The 23,429-nt window shown below is 38.4% G+C and overlaps 1 protein-coding gene across 1 annotated transcript; it reads right to left on the bottom strand.

The window, feature by feature from the left end:
- Positions 1 to 4,299: 4,299 nt before the first annotated feature.
- On the bottom strand, positions 4,300 to 15,337 carry LOC139729351 (UPF0193 protein EVG1-like). Its single transcript, XM_071640279.1, has 6 exons — positions 15,233 to 15,337; positions 7,553 to 7,615; positions 6,852 to 7,037; positions 5,961 to 6,098; positions 5,002 to 5,102; positions 4,300 to 4,413 (listed from the first exon to the last, which is right to left on the bottom strand). The coding sequence occupies exons 1-6, from the start codon at positions 15,318 to 15,320 to the stop codon at positions 4,300 to 4,302; spliced, it is 690 nt and encodes a 229-aa protein (XP_071496380.1). The 5' UTR covers positions 15,321 to 15,337.
- Positions 15,338 to 23,429: the final 8,092 nt, after the last annotated feature.

Below are 23,429 nucleotides of genomic sequence, written 5' to 3' on the forward strand. Positions count from 1 at the left end.
TATCCAAAACCAATGTGAAACAAAGAGATCCTAATAAAGGGCGTGTCCTGTCGCCTTTTATTATTATCATTTTTTTTTAATATCTCAGCCATTTGGAGACCAATTTTCATCAAATAAACGTTGAATCCTTCTTAAAATTGCGTGCTCTTTCATATTTCATAAGAGGTTTCTCATTAGCTCACTTAGGAATGTTCAAACATGAATCCCTACCTCAAGCAGTACTGTACAGTCCCTTTAAAAAACTCTCACACATTAGGCGTTTTCACATCAGCCCGCTAAAAATCCAAGCTCGAGATATTTTCCAATTTCCCAAGTCAGAAAATAGCGTGCTATTTCGAAACATCGGGCTGATGTGAAAACGCCTATACAGTGCATACACAGGTATTTCATACATTGATTGTGGACAAAATGAAAACAGACAATACAGAGGGTAGGTCAGTGCCTATGACCAGACAAACGTTATTCACATTAACCACACACACTCAAGTACAATATCACAAGTAAAAAATACTTTTCCATCTACTTGGCAAAATATTAATTTATTTCAAGGAACTCGTCCAACCATCTCTTTCACTTCGACAAGGTGATACAACATGATAAAAAATGTACCACTCACAAATGGAAAGAACTGATTCAATTCCACTGAAATCTTCATTGAAACTTCATGGACACAAGAATAATTATTTGAGATTATGTCCAACAAGTACTTTGTACACTAGATGAGGTGATGGAATACATTGTATAGCAGTACTTCTTTGTCTTTTAAAGAGATAGTATAGCATTGATGGAGATGAGGATTGGGCTTTAAACTTTTTGCGAGATACCAAGAAACCAGTTATAAAATAGTACCCAGCATACAATTCTTATAGGACTTCAAAGTTTACTTGACGAATATCAGGTTTGGAATGGCTGAGACATCCAAAAATAAAGTAAAACAAAGTGATCGTAATAAAAGGTGGATCCCACCTTTTATTTGGATCACTCTGTTTTGGATATCTCAGCCATTTCAAATTACAATATGGGAGTCCAGTGTATTGAATTACACATCACTACTGTACAGTCTATCATATCACATCTGAGGAGGCAGGTGATAGTACAGTATGTCCAAAAAAAAATTACAATCAGATTTCCACATTGATATTAAACTTTAAATATGATTAAACTGTCTGAATGCTTTTCAGGGTCTAAAATTATAACACCTTACCTACATTTTGCAGGGAACCCCATTCAATGTGGTAAGGTGGTCACAGAGAAATGTGGGTAGTTGTAAAGCATGTCGTGCATATGATTCTTCCAAGTTTAGCACTTGGATGCCCTTGGAACTGCATAATGTGTGAACACAAAGGACAGAACTTAGAGGGAAGGGATTCCTGATGTGCTCAACAAAAATCCTCATTTCTCTTTGACCACTGAAGCAAATGAGATAGGGGGTTTTCTGTAAGATGTGGGAAATGAATTATAGTTTCATTTGCTGAAATTGTATTTGGATTGATTCACAATGTTTTAAGTTATCATTATGGAGGGGACCGTTGTAATTTTTTTTTTTTTTGACACACGGGACAAGTGTACCTCTTACTACCGTACATGTAGCCACATTTGCCACACTCACTGTAAAGGCTATCCACCGCACAATATACCACTTTTGGTCGCACAACTGACCGACTTTAAATCTGAAATATATCATAAAAGCCTCAGAATAAACACACTTGTTTATTTCAGATCCAAAGTTGGTCAGTCATGGGATTGAAAGTGGCACAGTGTGCGATGGTTTCAAGATACCTCTACCAATACAAAGAAATAGTTTCTGGCAGAAGATCACTAACTAAATACAGTGCACATGTACCAGTATGTGATTTACACAATGTATGTGTCTGTTCATGGATAGTACACCTACTTGTTATGACACATTCTCCTAGAATATGTTGACTTTCAAGCCATAAGCAGAAGCTCAACAGTGCCCATAAACGAGGCATACAAAAAGATGATTTCAGTAGAGAAATTATAAGATCATGGGCCTGATCAGCATTACAAACTTTCTACAAGGTTTGTATTGAATGTAATGCACAATGATACTGACTACCATGGCAACAAGCAAAAGTCATGAGAGTTAATTGGCTGCTGTAATTGCTATGACAATCGCTGCTTCAACAAGTATTAATGCTATGGTGGGTCTTTCATACAATGGGTTCTGATATGATTATGTTACATTTCACATCAATGGCATAAAAAGAGGACATGCATATCAAAGTATACATGTACATGTACATACATGTACAATGTACATGTATATACACACAAATAGAGTTACATACATGTAGTTATATAAATACAAATCTTCAAGTATATTCACAGTTTATATATGATAATCAAGTACCGTTACACAAGTGAACCATACCAAATTTTATTAGGACCATGTAAGATTGTATCAGTGCATGACACAGTTCTCCACACCCTTGACAGTCTACAAAACTATTTTCATAGCAAGGCTCTGTTCGAGAGTATAAAGACATAGAGTAGTTGCAATTTCATTATTATTACTCAAACATATCAAATTATGGGTGGAATGTCAAAGCTATGCAAAGGTTTAGTCATCTTTGCTGGCACTGAGTGAAAAGGAGACCATATTTGATAATGAGCAATGATCAACAATTTCATAACACTTGCCCAAATGTAGTCAAAGGAAACCCCAAATCCTCAAGTCAACTTGTTATGAATAGCAAATGATTAAAACTAAATCAGTGAAAATGTGAACAAAATTGGGCAGAAGAATAGAACGAAGAAGCAATGACAGGCTTTTTATTTTTTTTATTTTTTAGGTGCTTGTTTATTTTGTTGTTTTGATGTATAGTGAGGTACCCCCATCTCATCAGGGGCCCTAATATCAACACCCTGTGTAAAATTGCTAGAAGCGCACTGAACGAAAATGTAGGCTGTGTTCAGTACGTTTGAAACTTTGCAGGGTTACCACAACCAAGCAAACTGAGGTGAAAACCAAACAGTCTTCTTGAAAATCTTATATTTGTGTACAGAATACGTGTTATCAGTATCATCACAGTCACCCGCACACGTCTTTTACCTGCTTTGTCTGTGGGGGGAGAGCGGGGTGTGGCGAGGTGCAGGCCCCTCCCTTAGCTCACATGAATTCCGTATCGTTCGCGTTTGACGACGATAGCTGCAAATTTCCAGTACTGATCATTGAACTTATGGTTCCATTTGAATCTTCACCATTTTTCCTTTATGTAAGTGGGATTTCATAGAATTTCAGTGACGAAATGTGATTTAAACATGCATAAACATTAAAGGGGACCTCCGGATCATTTTCAGACTTTTACATTTGAACAACTATAGATTAGTTAAACTGATTACAGAGTTTCAGAATTTATAGTGATTTGGATGAGCAATGAGAATGTTTTCAAAATTTATAACAAATCACAATGAGCAAGGATGATGACATGGCAGCCTCACCATAAGAATGCATGAGTTGGGGCTCAAGGAAGCAGAACAAAAGAAGAAGGCATGCATAGATTCGTAACAGGTGAACTTGTTGAGCAAGCGGTACCATAATGGAATTCCACTGCTACATTTCTGAAATATGTGAGGCTCTGATGTCATCAACACTGTTCAGTGTAATTTGTTTAAGATTTTCAGTTAATTTGTTTCTCTGCTCAAGAACCACAATAAATTCCGTGAATCTATACATGGAGCTGTCGATTTATGTACTACATGATGTGAAATTATGAAAATCGTCTGGAATGCCCCTTTAACTACGGCGAGGTGCGGGTCACTCAAGCATACAGAGATGACTGAAGGATGATAACCAATATTAAGCTCTGGCCCCCTTCTCCAAGAATTCCTCCCTCTGTCTCTCAATGGCTGTGTCAGATGATTCACATGATCAATTACCTTGAGGATTGACTTGATGAGGTTTTGTCACTTTTCTCACTGAATCATATTTCTCACTGAATCATATTTCTCATTCAAATTCACATATCTGACATTTGACTCCCAGACAGGAGAAGTGTACTGAGTAGCTGAGGTGTGATGTATCACCCTCAGTTTGACTACAAACACTCGCCGTGCACAGACAACGGGTATTCACATGGGTGATACACTCTACACTTATGAACACACTAATTTGACCTCTTCTTGGGTCAAAAGAAGAAAATATGACGCTACATGTACTTCCTTGCACACGGCCTCCATGTGAAGCAGTTCATTCATGACGTCATTTTACCAATAAAAGAAATAGAACATAGAGAGAGATGATATGATACAATAACAGCATCTGTATCAAAGGTCTCAACTTCCGCCAGCGTCTGATGAACTTTGAGCTTCTCGGTGCTCACTCTCTTCGATGGCTCTTTTCAGCTGCTGCGTCCTCTGTTTGTCTATAACCTCCATCTCCCGGATTTTCTGAAAGGTAGACAGAAGCCGCAGTCCCTTTAAAACATATACACTGTACTACATTTCATAGGTCTTTGCAATGTATGAAAGAAGCAGTCAGTGTCCTGAGTGTCGAGGTACAGACATCTTATCACATAAAGGTGCATCACTAACATCAACAATGTGGTAAATTGTGACTGGCTAAAATGTGTTCCTTCCATCACTCCTAGTATGTCTCCTCCTGGATGACAGGATTCTAGAAAGTTTGTTTCTGTAAAACTTTAATTGAATTTGCCTATTACATGGAGTTAATCATGATATTACTTGCCAGTTTAAAGATCGTTTGACCACATCAGTATGTCTTCCTCACGAAAAATGCATTTATCCGAGGGAAAAATCAGCGCCACTTTGCACGAACATACATTCTTCAAGAATTAGATCATGTTGATGCTATTGCTATGGAGTAGATTGTAATCAACTGTACATGGGTTTTGCAAGAAGAAAAAAAAAATTACAAGACCATAAACCAAATGGCCATATTTCACTGGACTCTGAAACTGTTTAAAGGCAATTAGGTGTGCACTGCCCTCATTGGCCAGACACAGCCATGCCCGTTACCTGTGAGATCTCTGTACTGATGATTGTCTTGTAGTGCTTCTCCTTGCCAAGTTTCTTCATGTCTTCCAAAAACTCTTGCCTCTCTTCGATCTCTGCTTCCACTATGACACAAGTATGAATATCACATGTTTCTGTCAATTTGTCTTATCGACATTTTGTTTATTTTGCTTTCTTTCATTCACATTATAGTCACTCATCCATCTAGTCATTCATTCATTCAATCATTTACCAATTAATCAATTCATTCATTCATTCATTCATTCAATCACTTACTGATTAATAAGTTAATGAATTCATTCATTCATTCATTTGTTCCTCCATTGATACATCCATCCACCAATTCATCCATCCATCCTTCATTCATTCATTTATTCAATCATTCATTCATATACTGTAAAACGAGAAATGTTTGCGTGCATTTTAATTTCGCGAATTTCGCGAGCGCCAAGATTCGCGAAATTAAAATGCACGCGAAATTTCTTATCTACACTATATGCATTGAACGCAAGAGGCAATTCGCGAAAATTTCTTGCCACGAAAAAGGCCCTCCGCTCCAATTCACGAAAATTTCGTGCCGCGAATATCATCATGTTTTACAGTATTCAATTCCTGTTTTGGGCCTTGTTGCCCTGTTATTTTTTGTGTGTTGTTTTGTTGTTGTTTTCACAATAAATTCTATATACAATACATTTTATAAACATCATCCCAGACACAAACACACACATACACACAAACATGAACACACAAGATGATTCACAAAATTCTTTCCTTGGTCCAGTATATCTAAATACTTCTGTTTGAGACACATTCAGTTACTAATCAATTACTAAAACACACAAGCTAATGAAGAGTTTGGGATGGTGGGGTAATGGGGTGGCGGGGTGGTGGGGTGATAGGGTGGTGGGGTGATAAGGTGGTGGGGTGGTAGGATGGTTTGGAATGGTGGTTGCCATACTCACATTCTGAGAAGCGATCCCTGACAGGTTCTGGAGATGGTGTCCTCAGGAGCTCCTGCTTCCTCTGGTCTGTGATGGGTGGGAGATCCTCACCGTATGCCATCATGTTCTGTAGCCTCTGCTTCTCCTTCTCCAGAGATTCTGGAAGGTAAAGTAAGAAGATCAGGGAAAGGGGGGAGAGGCAAGACAAAAGGTTCAAAGGATACTGGTTGGCAAAACTTAGCTGCATATCTTATTTTTCTCTCATAAGATGCGATAAGACTTAGTGCAAATTTTGTGTCCACAGGTAAATTTTCCAAATCCTTTCCAGAAACGAATACAAATGCAGTTCTTATCAGTGCAGACCCTTTAGGGCGTGATGTAACATTTGATAGACAAATAAAACCGCATTATGAAATTATATAAAGGCAGAGATATCATTTGAGCTGTTTGAATTTTTTGTTATCATGAAGAAGTCAAAAATGATAACAGAAACGATCATAACTATTTTTGTCACCGTAAGTATCACTTCACTCAAGCTTATGCATATAAAAGTATCATAAATCTCTACTCTCAAAACCTATACAACTACTATCATGACAAGTATGGCCATTTTTCACTATTATCCTTTCAGCTTATCTTTCTAACAATTCTAATATCATTAGTTTTTCATTCGAAATTTTGTGTTATTTTCACATTTCACATCATGATGTAGAAAACCTATACACATGTCATTATGTACCTCACTTTCATCAGTAAGGATACCAAAGTGAGAAGAGTCAGACGTAAAGACTGTAGACTTCTTCAAGCCTTCTTCAACAATCCAGCCAAATGACACTGAATGAAATTTTGACATACTGAAGGCAAAGTATACAGATATATTTTGAGAATAAAGATGTTGTGTGGCAAACTCACTTGTAACTCCTCCTCCTCGATACTGTTCCCTCTCATACGCCCCAGACTCTTCAATGTCCTCCTTTGTCCGCAGCGTGCCCCTGAGGGCGCGTGGGTTGGTCCGGGCACTGGGCTGCACTGGTGGGACAGGCTGGGCTGGCCTTGCGCTGGTTGTCGGATTGCAAGATGTTGGCAAACTCCCACCCGCTGTAAATTTGATTTAAATCACACAGTATACATCAACAGTATTCTACCCAGTGCCTGGTTCATTAATCCAACTGTGCTTTGCTTTCTACATATCTGGCAAAATCTGCAGGTTTGCTTCATTAATTAATGGCCAAGATGGTCTTAAATTTCAATTACAAATGTAGGACCGTCACTTAAATGAACAAATGTTATCCTGTGAAGTTTTTCATACAGTAGCTGTGCATATCAAACAGTTATTAGGCGACTTTATAGAAGACCTGAAAACAAATTGTTTTGTTTTGGTAGAAGAATACAAACAATGAAGGTGATAATAAATCTTCCAGTTTGTATACACAGGCAAACTGCAGGTCAATTGTGTCTTTTCCAGGTCAAGGGTTTCATATCTTCTTGTGTAATTTATAACATGCATGACCACACCAACAAACTGAATGCTTGCAAATTTGTGACTGATCCTTAACAATTTCATTTTTGTCTGAAATTTCCCATCTGACACAAGTACTAGTAGTCTGTCTTACCACTAACTGTCTTCTGTAGCTGCCGCATCTGAAAGTTGTTGAGTTTCGACTCCTTCATCATAACTGGAGAACATTGAAAGAACAACAGAGATTACAGCCACACATTAGTCAGTTACAGCTACATACATGAAAATCATTTAAAAAAAAAAATAGCCATGAATGATTATTATATGGAATTCCATATTATGCACTCTGTTTCATGAGTGTCAGTAAACTTACTCAAAACATAAACTCATATTTGTTTTGAGAAATCATAAACTGCCCATACTGAGTTTGAAGATCCGCAAATCAAACAGATCTACACATAGGTTCTTTAAACCCTCCCAACAGCCCCAGCCGCAACGATACATTATTGGCTACAGCACCTGGGGTTATGGCGACCCTTCATGTTTGGGCCGACAGTGTGCCTTTCCAATATATCCCAAGATGTCCTGAAACATCAAAATTGGCAAGTGGCAATATTTTTTTTTTTTTCATTGGCAAGTGACATTTTTTTTTTTCAGCGCAAAATCACAGCTTAGCACAGGTACTACACGCACAGCAACACAGTGCAATATGCTCAGAAAGCTTCAGGCTTTCTTTTCCATATCTTTTTCTACTTTCTTGATATAGATTTTGGATAATTTTTAACAGAATCATAGGCATAAAAATGATGCAAAAGTCTCATCAAAACCACCTTTCGATTCTCATACCAAAACGAAGACAAGTTAAGCTGCAAGGGGAATCATTCGAAAGCACAACCGCTGGAATACATGACGCATTTCCTTTCGTAGAAAACGTTCAAAAGGTGCTCCTAGAGCAAGTGGTATGACGTCAAAGTTCAACGGTCTGGCAGGATATTTGGGTAAAATCATGAAATCAGCCCAACTGCAGTGTGCATGTATCCTTGTATCAGCAAGCAAGGTTAAGTTAGGGTTAGGGTTAGGTTTAGGTTAGGGTTGTATTTGTAGTTAAATTAGTCAAAAGATATAAGGAAGTCCTTCCAATAATAATTCGGAGAAAGAAAGAAAGAAAGAACAAAGGAAAAAAAATGAAAGATGGAAGGAGGAAAGATTCTGTGTTGTGGAAATTGGCCCTCCAGCTGTATCAATCATGCATAAATGCCATTTGGTGGGGCCACATTTACGAGTATCATACTGTGGAAGAAAGCCCCACTGCTGTGCTTATGTGCTTGTGGACACCACACAGTATAACAGAAAAGCAGCTGCACTCAAAGTACAGACAGGCAGTAGTGGGGACTATTTCACAAGTACGCCAACATTTCCCAAAACGGTCACCTCCATGCAACGAAGACATCACACAATTCAGACATGAAGTACAGTGTATTTTCAAAAGTTCTTTTTCAGCCTTTATGAACTGATTTCATGAAAAAATGGATACTAGACTTTAAAACTTCAACTCCTCGGCTGCCTTGGGATGAATCTAGAAGGTAACTTAAAGATGAATAAATGTGGATTTTACAATGAATTGTCGATACAAGGTTTTCACAGGTTTGGCAGATATGATTTATATGCTAACCGAAGCCCCCAATAAGGGCAATCTGTCATAATCCCCACTAGATATATTGACGATTCAACACTTTGAAGCATGCAATATATTAACAGATGCCCAGCATGGATTCCGCAAAGCTCGCTCAAGTGAATCCAAATTGATCATCACTGTGGATGACTTAGCAAACACCTTGGACAATGGATCACAAACAAACATAGTACTTCTCGACTTTGCAAAAGCATTCGACAAAGTCCCCCACCACCGTCTTCTCCAAAAACTCAAATACTATGGAATCCAAGGCAGCCTTCTCAGCTGGATTAGCAACTTCTTGCAAGGCTGAGTTCAGAGGGTAGTAGTGGATGGTGAATCATCAGATGAATCCCCCGTATCATCTGGGGTGCCCCAGGGAACCGTGTTAGGACCACTTCTATTCTTGGCCTATATCAACGACTTGCCAGACTGTGTGTCACGGGGCTCTAAAGTGAGACTTTTTGCAGATGACTGTGTCATCTACAGAACCATCAAGAATCCTGATGACTGCACACAACTGCAACAAGACCTCAAGGCACTAGAACACTGGGAACAGAAGTGGTTAATGACCTTCCATCCAGAAAAATGCAAAGTCCTCCACATCACCAAACGCCGTCAACCTGTCACATCTACCTACTCCATCCATGTCACTCTCTGCAGGCAGTACCATAAGCGAAATACCTTGGTGTTGAAATCACCAACGACCTATCATGGAACAGGCACATTGATTGTATCACTACCAAAGGAATGAGATCTCTTGGCTTCCTAAAGCGTAACCTGAGCAAGTACCCATCTGTCATCAAGACAGAATGTTACAACATTCTTGTCCGATCAATCGTGGAGTATGCCAGCTGCGTTTGGGATCCTCACACAAGAGGAACAAAGCTAAGGTTGAATCTGTCCAACGCAATGCCGCCCGCTTTGTCATAAATAACTACTCACGAGAAAGCAGTGTCACCACCATGTTAGAGCAGCTGAAGTGGGACTCTCTCGAACACCGGAGATCCATGGCCAAAAGCACCATGATGTTCCGCATTGCCAACAACCTCATCGACATCCCTGATAATCAACTCATTCCCCTCAACACTCAAACTAGAGGACACAACAAGAGGTTTGTCATCCCCAGAACCTGCACTTCACTCCTTAGGGGGACGTTCTTCCCAGACACCATCCGCCTGTGGAACCACCTACCTCAAGATGTAGTGAACTCAACATCACTTTGCATCTTCAAATCAAAGATCAAAGACATCAACTTCAACTAAAAACCCAGGGCAACGCAGAAGGATTTTAACCTGTTCCTTCCGCAATTCTCTGAGTGCCTTTAATGCCCCCAAACGAGATTCTTTTCGCCCGTCGACAGAGAGGCACACAGGTTGGTAATCCAGCTGTGTGAAGGCAGTCAAGTGGTTCATTGTGTCCCCCTTTCTGCGGTCAACTACATGTGCCCGTGAACAATGGAAATATCGATCGGGTGCGAGGTATGAATAGAGCGTGCGCTGATGAGCTCTCAGAATCTTTTGTTCTACACAAAACCAGGTACCTCAATGAGGTGACTGGGGTCAGCGAACCCGCATTTTAATTGATCTCAGCCTTGATCATTATGTACATATTCGTACAAGTTTACAGCAGAACAAGCAAAAAACTAAATCAGGAAAAGGTACATAATACTGTAAAACCCCCTTTTTTTAAACAGCAGAAGAACAAATCCTGATACTCAGTGATAGAAAAAACTCTGATCTTTTTATCAAACCCACTTTTCTGAGCATTTGAACACAGAGAAACATGAATTTAGGCCACTGAAGCAGGCACCCTTGTCTTCATTTTGGGAACCTGGTAAACCAGGTTCCTGTATATCAGTTGCTCCCACGGGAGACTGGTAAACCAGGTTCCCGTAAGGAACGGATTAACAGTGTAGAATTTTATTTTAAGAAACATCTATATTTTGGGGGGTTTATGCCTGGAGTCTCATGTCTGTCACGGAGGAGAGCCCACCAAGTGTGTGAGTATACTCTTGGGAGGTTCTGCACAGTATAGGAAGAAGAAGAAGAAGAAGAAGAAGAATGCCAAAGTACTGCAGTTACAACTACTGTATAGAGGGATCTACAGTGTGATCATGGACCTTTTCCTTCTGGATCTGGATCTGGATGAATACGCTGAAAAACTCTGGATAGAATATCACTCAGCACTGTGGTGTGATGTGCAGCTAATCACAACGGAGGTGACACTGGAGCGCTTCTTTGAATGTGTCAAATTTATGATGTTACTCGGCAGATGTTTCCAATCCTTCGCTGTTCTATGGAAGAAGGAGTTGGCGAGAGCAGTTGAGGAACCGTATGAAGTAGAGTAATTATCAGGATGATAACTTCGGGTTGTCATACCTCTCGGTGCTTGAGCAGGACTGATATAATCCTCGAGATTTAAATCAATATTACCGTGCTTTATTTTATGAAATGTTGATAGCCTTAAAAGCTTGCGTCGTTCTGGGAGTGGATGAAGTTTGAGATCCTTTATCATTCCGGAGACAGAAGATTGCCACTTGTAATCATTACCGGATGAATCTGGCTGCTCTATTTTGTACTGCTTGAATCTTGGAGATGTTACGTTGAGTGAAGGGGTCCCATACTGTACAGCAATACTCCAAGTGGGGACGCACTAGGCGCTTATATGCTTGTAATTTAACATTTCTCGGTGCATTATGTAGATTACGACGAAGAAAGCCAATCATGCTGCTTGCTCTGGCTGTAGTTATATCAATATGTCTATTCCATTTTAATTTGTCTGATAAGACAACTCCTAGGTATTTGTGACTGGACACTGTTTCTATCTGGTGACCGGATAAGGTGTACGTGTGATGAATGGATCGAGACTTCCTTGTGAAGCGCATAACGTTGCATTTGTCCAGCTTGTATTTCATTTGCCATCTTTTTCCCCAAGCCTCTTGTTGTTTTTTTGGTGACAAAGTCCGAGAAAAAAGGTGTAGATTCTACATTGTATATCATGTGACATTAGTTCTAACACTAACAGTAACAACAGTATGAAACTTTGTGGAAACTGATAATTGACACTAATGACAGGCCTCCACGAAACATATCCTTGACGACCAGATACAGACCGATCTTTTAGTCAAGTGACAGGCCTATCAGTTACAATGGGTGATTTCTAGTTGGTTTTATCACCTGTGCTACAATGTAGTGCTGAGATAGCAGTAGCACTAACCTACTACCTGGTAGTGGTATGTTAGCACTCAAACGTTAGCATTCAACTTGAAATGACCCAGTGCAGTTTAAAAAGAAGAAAAAAATGCTTATCGTATAGACTAGTGTATACAGCCTGTAGCCTAGGGCCTATCAAAATAAGCAGACTCTAGATCTAATGAAGTATGGCATTACCGGACAGCATGGTATATTCTGGACACGCACATTTTTGCGTAAACATTCAAGACTTTGTTATGTAGATTTGTCTCACAGAACGTTGTGCAGCCCGAAATCGAAATGAACACACTACAAATGTGTATCTAGTTTGACATAAAAATGTGAAAACGCTAAGAAATTACATTCTACTTTAGATTCAACGTTACAACTAACGTTGCAATATGGAGATTTTTTACAAGGTTTTTAATTACTAAATTTGAGCCTCATTTGCCGATTTTTTTTTTTTTTTTTTTGTCTTCTGCTTGGCTTGGCTTGGTAAGAATGACGAATGTGTATGGTGAATCGTGGGTATATTGTGACTCCAGAGCAAGGGCAAGGTGTGAAAGATGTCGATTGTTCCACAACAAAAGTGGTGTCTGGAATTATAGCAAATGGCAATGCGATTTTACACCACGAAAAAAAGACAACCTTTTTGTTAAAGATAATAAAAAGTTTTGGTACCTCAAAAGCTTCCCTGAATTTCCTTGTCTTGGTTTGTGTTTCAGGATAAAGTACGTTGTCTGTGAGAATTACTCGCCCCAAAGTGCTCTCATGTCTTTAATACTAATCATGCAATAATGGTTTCGTACCAGAGCCGACGCTGACCAGCGTCGATAAATATTGTACGAAACCACTGACTGCGACCAGCAGCGTGCAGCCCATTGTACGCATAGCTAACTGCGACCAGCAGCCCCATACGCATAGCGTAATGGGGCTTCGCATTGTAGCATTCAGGATCATGACAGAATTAGTATCGCGGGTAAATGTCAACTTAAAATCCAAAAATTTCTTCGATTTGAAGACTTACCAATTAAGTTGAAGTATTGAAAACAGGCTTCGAACAACGTTTGTTTCTGTCAATAGTCCCTTTCTGTTCGAATTGATGACTGAATGTGACTCGGTCGAGAGGACCTTGGGAGAGCTACATACACTGGATACCATGGCCAGCGCATGCGCACACAAACATCTTATCCGTTCATGGATTTGAAATTTGTGTGCACAGATATGTTCGCATGCACTGGCTGTAGTATTCAGTGTACTGTATGTAGCTCTCCTAAGGTCCTGTCGACCGAGTCACATTCAGTCATCAATTCGAACAGAAAGGGACTATAGGCAGAACCAAACGTTGCCCAAAGCCTGTTTTCAATACTTCAAGTTAATTGGTAAGTCTTCAAATTGAAGAATTTATGGGATTTTAAGTTGACATTTACCCTGCGATACTAAATCTGTCATGATCCTGAATGCTACAATGCGAAGCTCGATTACGCTATGCGTATGGGACTGCTGGTCGCTATGCGTATGGGGCTGCTGATCGCAGTTGATTGCATGATTACTAAGACATGAGAGCACTTTGGGGCGAGTAAGTCTCACAGTGTTAGTTATATGAAAGGTACTTTAACCTGAAACGCAAACTAAGACAAGGAAATTCAAGGACACTTTTGAGGTAGGGTGGGACATCCAATTACCGGACGCTTTTTTTCGTGGCTTTGATTTCCGTACTCAGTGGATGAAATTTCGGCTAAAAATAACACCACTTATTCACAGACTCCTGGAAATCACGAATTCAGCCAACTTATGTCAATTCTTCGTTCCAGTTTTTAGAAAATATGCTTCAAACGTTCCCCTCTAAAAATAGTTGTTTTCTGCGCGGTGCTAAATCGCATTGTATTACCGGACGCGATTTTCGTAATCGAATAATCGAGGTCTTTCGCACCTAGTCCTTGCACCAGAATCATAATTCATCCCACAAATCACCGTACACATTCTCACCGAGCGGATGACAAAGAAAAAATCGGCAAATGAGGCTCAAATTTTGTATTTTACGGTAAAATGTCTGTCTTGAACATTTCGAACAGTTCACGCAATAAAACCTTGTGAGAAATCGACAACTGGTTAGACTCTATACTTCTAGTTTACGTGCTTTGTCTATAAGAGCTGCACGCGCGGGTGATGAGCTGCGGGCCCCTTAGCGCACAACTATTCCGCATCATTCGCGTTTGAGGACGATAGTGTACAAATTTCCGATATCGATGAGTGAACTTTTGGTTTTATTGGAATCTTCAGCATTTTTCCTGTATGTGAGTGGGATTTCATAGAATTTCAGTCGTGAAATGTGATTCAAACATGCATAAATATTAACTATGAAGAGGTGCGGGTCACTCAACTATAAATTTGAGGTAAAATGTGAATTTTTTCGTGTTTTTACATTTTTATTTGGCGTTTTTTTGCGATTTCGGTCCACACAAAGTTCTGTGAGGCTAATCTACGAAGTCTCGCGCGTACAGAATGTCATTAGTACGCAAAAATGTGCGTGTCCGGTAATACCATGCGTCCGGTAATACCATGTTTGCCCCTACCAAAACTTTTTATTATCTTTAACGTTGGAGAGGGGTAAACATGAAGTCTATTTTCCCAAAATCAGAGATGATAATTTTTCATGACTTTGCTGTATTCGTAATTTTCAGGACTTTGTGAATGACTGTTGCTATTTGTGGTCGAAATTCTATCCCCTGAGTACGGAATTCAGAGAGAGAAGAGAGGAAGAGAGAGAGAGAGGGAGAGAGAGAGAAAAAAAAAGCGTCCGGTGATACAATTGTACGAACAACTCTCGTACACTTACATCAAAATGAGTATATGGGACAATGATACGTTCCCTCTGCCTTGACGAAGCTTCGTGTATTTCCATGACAACCTGAATTAAGCGCATGCCAAAATAATGCCACCTTTGTCTATATACGATCATACGAACCTTTCAGTAGATCCTGTGTCTCCTTGGAATATGCAGGAGTTCTCGTATCCCACATACCCGCCGATGTCTTCTGTTGTTTCGCCGACATTTTCACCCTTGTTTCACCAGTCCGTATCCGCAGAATCTAACCTTCTCTGTTTTTTTCGTTGGCAGAGCCAATCGATGAGGGCAGCAAACCTCTTGTCTAAGGAAGATGAAAAGAGATAGGGAGGTATAGGTGCGTGGAGATATGTAAATGGTAGAACTGTTGTTTTTCTTTCAATATTGGACATGAAATGAGAAAGTTGTGGGATTTAAAGATTCAAAAATATGGAAGTTTAGCCCTACCAGTACAAGTGTATTATTATTATAGAAAAGCTCAACTTTTACAAGTACCTGCCAGAGCTGATTCGAGTTTTTGCCACTAAACACTTCACAAGTTAAATTTCCCCGTTGATCAATGCAGCCATCAATAATGAATTTACATGAATCGAGTATTCTCAAGTTCAAGTTCAAGTTTATTTTTCATTCGAACGAAAAACAACAAATACATAAAATGGCAACAACTAAAATGGCGATTCATATCTAACAATATGGTTTCGATTCAGACTAAAAGAGAAGTATTATCACCGTTCTTATATACAGTAGCGCATAATACCTTTGGCAAGGTCTCTTTGCACTTTGGAGGGAGACAAAGAAACATACAAAAAATAAAGTTTTACAGAAACAGTAGAATGCTGCATAAATCATCATTTACAATCACTATGTTACTTTCTGTACGGATAAGATTTTATAAAAACTTTTTAAACTTATTGATGGAACTCGCATGTTTTATATCACATATGCTGTTTCACAGTTCTGGGGCGGCATGCCTGAAACTACGTTTGCCATTTTGTTGAAATGGAGGTTATTACATATAAAGTACAAACAGATTATATGAAAAACGACAACAAGAACAAAACCAATGCATACATTTATGAAATGGAGCTAAGAAATGAACTTAAATTTCATGCCTTTGTTTGTTTGCTTTATTTCCGTATCAAAAAAATATCAACACTCCCATACAGTATAGATAAAGTGCTTTACATATAGGCCTAGGTCACTAGGCGATGGGTCATTTTGTTTATGATGAAAATCTTACCACATTTCATATGTGTCCCAATCTGTAAGATTTCATTCGCGGAACCTGGGCTCAATTCGGATATATTTAACTAGATCAGCAGCAGGAGAACTAATGCATGCTCTTATTTCGTCTCGTCTAGATTTCTACAATTCTATGATGTGCAGCCTTCCACAAAAAGAACTCAGTAAACTGCAACGTCTTCAGAATTGTGCCGCTAGATTACTTACCTTCACGAAGAAACCTTTGCATACTACCCCAATACTTCGGTCCCTACACTGGCTTCCTGTAGAAAAACGTATTAACTTCAAGATCTTCTTGTTTACCGTATGAAGACATTGCACAAATTTGCCCCTGTCTACTTTCAAAATACTCTTAATCTTCACCAACTCGCACCACGTATAATCTCCGTTCATCAAACTCGCTAAAATTACGGGTACCTCGAATCAAGCATAATTGGGGATCGGGCTTTTTCATATATGGGCCCAAAACTATGGAATGGCCTACCAAAATCTCTAAGAGAAGCATCTTCCATTGATGATTTCAAAAAGATTTTCAAGACGTATATTTTCAATTTAAATTGACAATTGTATACCTGTATGTAAATGTGGATACGTACATATTATTTGTTGGTTCATTGTCTTATCAATTTCTGTGATACTGTTGTAACGTGACACAATATATACTCTGTTCTATGTATATCGCCTTGAGTATCTTTTTTAGGTAGAAATGAGCGCTTTATAAGAGTCTCACTATTGTTATTATTATCATTATTTTCTTTCTGATTCTGTCAAGCCCGTTCCCTTGGCTGCGTGGTTTCAAATCAAAACTGTGAGCAAAAGAGCAATGTGTTTGAATGAGAACACTTTTGTACTGCTGAATTTTCCATCTTCTTTCAATTTGGCGCAAGTCATTTTCACACTCTATGGACAAAGTGCGTCAGTGTTCAGCCAAGCGAGAACAAAATTTTGTTTTGTTGATTGCTCTTGATGATAAACACTAGATGAGACTATTGGGCAGCCATAAATCTGAAAAAGAAAAAATCTTCAAAATATTTAGAAATGGAATTTAGACAATTTTTTTAAAGGGTGTAAAGTTTTGTTTTTTGTTTGTTTGTTGTTTTTGTTTTTGTTTTTGTTTTTTTTTTGGGGGGGGGCATACGGGCATACTGTGTAATAGAGCCGTTGGTGCATCGCAATAGTACATCGCCGCAGTAATCAATTCAATTCAATTTAATGGTTTGATTATTTCCATCATCAAAAAGAAAAGAAAAAGTTGACACAATCCAAAGTGATACAATTTTTTCATTTTTCTTACACTCGTCTGATAAAGGATTTTTTCAAATACAATATAAAGTATATGCATGAAAAAAAAATACAAAGCACTTTGCCATGGCAACAAAAATAGTAAATAATCAAAATGATGGAAAACGCAGTGTTCCACTACAAAAAGCCAAGCTTGTAAGACGTGAAACACTGGAACAAAACAACAACAGTTCCAATTTGTTAAAACAATATGAAGACATTCATTTTAAATTCTTCTTTATACTGTTGTACATTTACTCATTTGCGTTTTCACATCAGCCCGATAAAAATCCAAGCTCGAAATATTTTCTGCGATTGCGAATTAGAGCGCTATTTCATTTCATATTCACATCAGCCCGAAGAGGGGGTAGACCGAATAGTTAAACATTTTAAGATAGCTAATTCGAAAGCTGAGTATGTGCAAACAGCATCAGCAGCGTGGATGTGCCCTCTCAAAAATTCCTCATGATTTGTGCGCAGTTTGCCTCGATCCATCGGGTTACACACGCCAGGCATGATGGCATTCATCTCGCTTATTTCTCGAGTCGCTTTCACATTATCAGATAGCGCGCTACTATTATCCCTCTATTTAAGAAATTTCCCGAGTTGGAGTCGAGAAATTTTCTCGACCAGAGCGATACAATTAGCGCACTAATTTGCGTTCAAATTATCAAAAAGCACGCTATTTCGCTATCGGGAAAATTTCACAAGCCAGAAAATAGCCCGCTATTTCGAAACATCGGGCTGATGTGAAAACGCCTATATTGACATATGATGCTGATACTATAATAAAACAATACTTACTGTGATTTTAGAATACAAACATATAAAGTATAACATATCACATTTATGGCACATACACTTTTGGGCCAGGGATGCCAGGAAAATTGAACGGAAAGGAAGATATGCAATCAGCCACAAAAAAAAAAATATATATATATCATAACGAGAAAGGTGACAACAACAATAATAACAACACAAAACACAGAAATAACAGAAATTGAGGAAAATTATGCACTCGGACAGATATACTGGACAACGAAGAACGAGGAAGAGGAGCAGGAAAGAATAGAGAAGGAAAAGGAGAGGGAAAAGGAGAGGGATGGAAAAGGTCTGTGGACACACTCCAAAATCTCAAGGACAAGTGAAACGTGACGATTTTTTTTTTCATTAGAATTAATTAAGTGGTATATATACATAGAAAAGAAATTGTTTAAATTAATACTTAAACATAGTTTACTTCACAGATGCTTTTAAATAATTTTCTAAGCTATTCCAAAATCTGGGTCCGGTGTAAACAAATGTATTTTGAGTTTGTAAAGTTCTCATTAAGGGAAGATGAAATTCTTTATATTGTCTTGTGGGATAATTATGTACGTGCATGGCTGTTACGGTGAATTAAAGAATGAAATATTTTGGGTAGATGGTTGCAGTTGTATCAAAACATAAATTGATCAAGTTGAAATTAATACAACTTTTTTAATTTCAGAACTATATGTTCAAGGAACAGCTTGTCAAAATGAGGCATACACAATATAATTCTAACATACCAATTTCAATTCAGTCATGTTAACAAATTACCTTAATTGACTCTTATAAATGATAATTGTACTTGATTTGTTACAAAGCTGTTCATTGTGAACATCCCATAGCAACTCATCATCTATCAAATGACTCTCAGATGTATTTAAATCTTTTCACCTGAAGTAATTGTTTTTGTGTAAGTTTTACGTTCAGATGCTGTTGCCCTTGTACCAAATAACATACAAACAGTAATGTTTTATCATAATGTAATTATTGTCACCCATCCATGTTTCCATACTTGAGAACTCATTATGCAAAACATTTTCCACAGCTTTTGGATTTGTATGTGAGTAAAAGATGATCATGTCATTGGCGTATAAATGGGTCATGCATTCAGAAAACGGCTAATTGATATCATCGCTTAATAGTACACATAGCAACAACGATTCTAACAAGGATCCCTGTGGCAAGTAATCTTACCTCCGAGAGTCTATATATATGAGGTTCTTATTCTTCGGTTCGAGAGATAACTCTTAAATCACTTTAATTCTGTACCACGGACATACACACATTAATGTTTTCTTTAGTTTGGATAAAAGGCATATTGTATTAACCCCAATCATTTTCCACTGTCAAGTCGCTCAGAGTTATACCTGCATATATGTACAATTACTTAGCAGCTACAACTTTTCTTCTTTAGTTTGAAGAGCTAAAAAGATCACCGTTCTAAACAACCCCCCCCCCCCCCCCCCCAGAAAAAAAAAAAAAATTACGGGATGGCAGTGAGCTGCACTAAACCTTGCCGGCCTTTGCACACATGATGGAAAAAGACGCGCTAACACTTGCACACGTAAAAAAAAAAAGGGGTGGCACCACCGCATGAATCCCGACCTCGCGGTTATGTAATATTCCTATAAATTGCAATAAATAAAGGAAATGAAAGAAAGGGAAAGAAAGGGAATGTACACATTGTGCATGACGCAAAAAGGGAGAAAAATTAACTTGCTCAAGAGAGGGATCTAATTAATGGTTGGTGGTGGGGAAAACAGGAATTACAGAAGCTTCATTGGATGGGTGACAAAGAAAAATAACACTTAGGACGTATTAAATTCTATTAGGACAATAGATCGTTCAGACGGTAATCCTTAACTTTAATAAAAGCTGGCGTCGAAGACGAGCTCTGCCCGCTTAGCTATACGACGCGGTTTAACAAGATGAAGCTTATCCTTGAAAGTAGCTATCCTAGAGGTCGTATACGGGCTTTAACAAAATGTAGTAGCCTTTGCCTTCGATACGTGCGGCGTGCGACAACTGTTCTATTAGTTTTGTTTGAAATCTGCAAGTATCGTGAAATAGTTCCCTCAACCCTCCGTGTGCCATGTTAATTTCCTGGCTGTATAAAATTTTGTGTGTGAAATTTGTGCAAATATTACTCCTTGGCAGAGTAAGGGTTAACAAGTGGTTAAGCAGCAAAATATTCAACTTCACTGTGACGTTTTTGGTTTTAGAAGGCTTTGGTGCAGAGGAAGGGTTTTGATTGTTTTAGATTTCAGTGAAAATATGAGAGCAGGTGAAAAGGGAGTTATGGTGCGATGAAACTTAGACATTTCATAGAAATAATGTTAATGTAATAATGTTAATCATGTGAAGAACCACATATGAAAAATTAACATTTATCTTATGTAGGCCTAACTTTCATTAACAACGACATCGAAATGCGCCTTCCATGCACTGAACTGGTCAAAATTTGTATGCTTCCGTACAGTGTGTTTTGGTGATCATTGAATATACTTTATAGTAGCATGAAAATATTCTTAGTCATGTTTAGTTCAGGGAGAATTTTCATTCATAGATCGTCCTCTCTTGATCATATCAGCATAGCTCATAGATTGATGAGATAATGCCATGGTTTGGAACATCTCTTTTTACTTTCTTTCGTTTTTCCTTTATCTTTTTTTTTTTTGCTTATATATAGATAAAAAAATCTAAAGAAATGGAATTGAAATGTTGTAAAATCCTTTTTCTTTTTGGTCTCTACAAACTTAATATACATTCTTTCCTAACAGACCTAAAGGCCCTAAGGATTTCTGAGATTGTAAATTACCAGATGATTACCAATATTCGCGCAACGAAGAGATGAATTTCTCAAAAATTTGTTTATTATAATGCAAACCGTTTCAGTGGGAGTTTTCGGGAAATAGTTTAATAGGGCCCAGATGATACTGGTCTATCTTTGAAATTAAAGCCAATACTTAGGCCTAGTACCACTGTAAATGGGCATTCTGCATCTTTTCATTTGTACAGCAGGCACTGCCCCTGGGAAATGATTAGCAGTGACAGATTCTGAAAGAACCCATGGTGGAGGTTTTTTTTTAACCTATCTGAATATTGAAAAGAAAATATATACTCTGGAAAAGTGTCTCTAAAGAGGATCTAAAGTGTAGAGTGTATTCAAGTGTTTAATCTTACCAAGCCAGTGGCGGATACAGAGGGGGGCGCAAGAGGCGCATGTACGCCCCCTTTATTTATCGTTAAATCAAAAGAAATAAAAAGAAAAAATGATACCCAGAAGTGGCACCAGAATTATAAGGTGCGCCGCCCCCCTCCCCCTTTACAGAACTCCTTGATCCTCCCCTACAAGCGGCGCTAGCTGTGCAATGAATGGGACAATACTGTGCAGCTTAATCTATGAATTGGTTATCAATTTAAGGGGAAATTGTTTATGCCTCATGAACACATTCTATTGTATCTATGACTAACCTATACCACCAAGATTACAAGCAGTAACATTATCCTTTCAAAAGTTACCGAAGTTGAAAGTCAGGAACGTGTAAAGGGCAAAAAACAACAACAACAAGAAAGAATAAAAAGGTGACTCTATGACATACCCAATCACACCATTGTAGAAAATAGTTTTCCAGAAAAACTGCTCATAACTCAATTTCCTATTCGTTTCATGGTCAAAACTTTAGAATAATGTAGAGGATTTTTTTTTTCTCTTCAAAAAGGAAATATCTTTATGCAAAGCCATAGATAATTTCCATCAACAAACAGAACCATAACTGTAATCCTAATCCTAACATCAATCTTATAGCCTAAAATCCAATTACGGCCCAACCCATCAATTGTCGCAAAAAGTAAGAAAAAAACCCCAGCTTTTTCTTCGTTCCCCTTGGATGAACTAGGTATAGGAATTATAACCATACAGGTTGGTTTAGACCTAAACTCATGTTTCTAACCATTTTGGTGAGATAATGAGAGATTTCTTACGAAATATGAAAGAGCATGTAATTCCAAGATGGATTCAACCTCCATTTGATAAAAATTGGTTTTGAAATAGCTGAGATATCCGAAACAGAGCAATCCTATGACAAAAGGTGGGGCCTTACCTTTTCTTAGGAGTGCTTTGTTTTACTTTGTTTTTTGGAAGTTTCGGTCATTCTATAAAAGATTTTTACCAAGTAACCATTGAATTCCTCTTATGATAGTACGTATATGCTCTGTATAATATCATTAAAAAGGTGTTTTCTTGGTTTCCTGCGAAAGATTAAAGCCCAAGCCTCAACTCCACCAATAACACCCCCACTTCAGGTGGTGCCCTTCCGTCAATTCCTTGAAGTTTCAGCTTTGCAACCATATTTCCCTCGGAACCCAAAGAGAATCCCTCCAAGTGTCTCCTGAATTGGAATCAGTCACAAACAAGCATGCAATTTCAAAGTTGGTGATATGTAGGCGAACATTGGCGAAGGAAGGGAAATGTGATGTACTAGTACTTTTTTCGGTTCAAGCCTCGTCGTGTTGACTAACCAGACGAAATATCAAGAAAACAACAGCAACAATAAAGGTGATTAATCCAACGAGCAAACAAACAAACAACAAAGAAACAAAAATGCCAACCTTCGAGGAAGATTACAGTAATAGGATAATAATATCCTTGTTTTACCAGAGGAGTCTCTTTGATTAAATCAACATATTTCTATCAACTGTCATTCTCCTTCTCGGTGGATTAGGAATCATTCTTGCCTGACATTCCGCGCCACTATGATTGTTGGTTAAAAGAAAGGACCTCGGCGTAGGTAGCGCAACAAAAGAGGCAATTTCATCGTAAGCAACTTGCGTCGACTCGACGAAGGTTCTCCTTTGTCACTTTTCTGTCTCGTGAAAATCATTTTTTTTTTTTGGGGGGGGGGGGGATGTCCCAGTTCAACATGGCAAATTACAGCCATCTTTGGCAGTTTCAGCCAGGTGTCATGCTTTTCCTCAGGCAAAT

This window comes from Diadema antillarum, unplaced genomic scaffold, assembly GCF_040938485.1.
Source record: "Diadema antillarum isolate AM-2024a unplaced genomic scaffold, OU_Dant_1.0 seq00000234_RagTag, whole genome shotgun sequence".
In the NCBI taxonomy this organism is placed as follows: Eukaryota; Metazoa; Echinodermata; class Echinoidea; order Diadematoida; family Diadematidae; genus Diadema; species Diadema antillarum.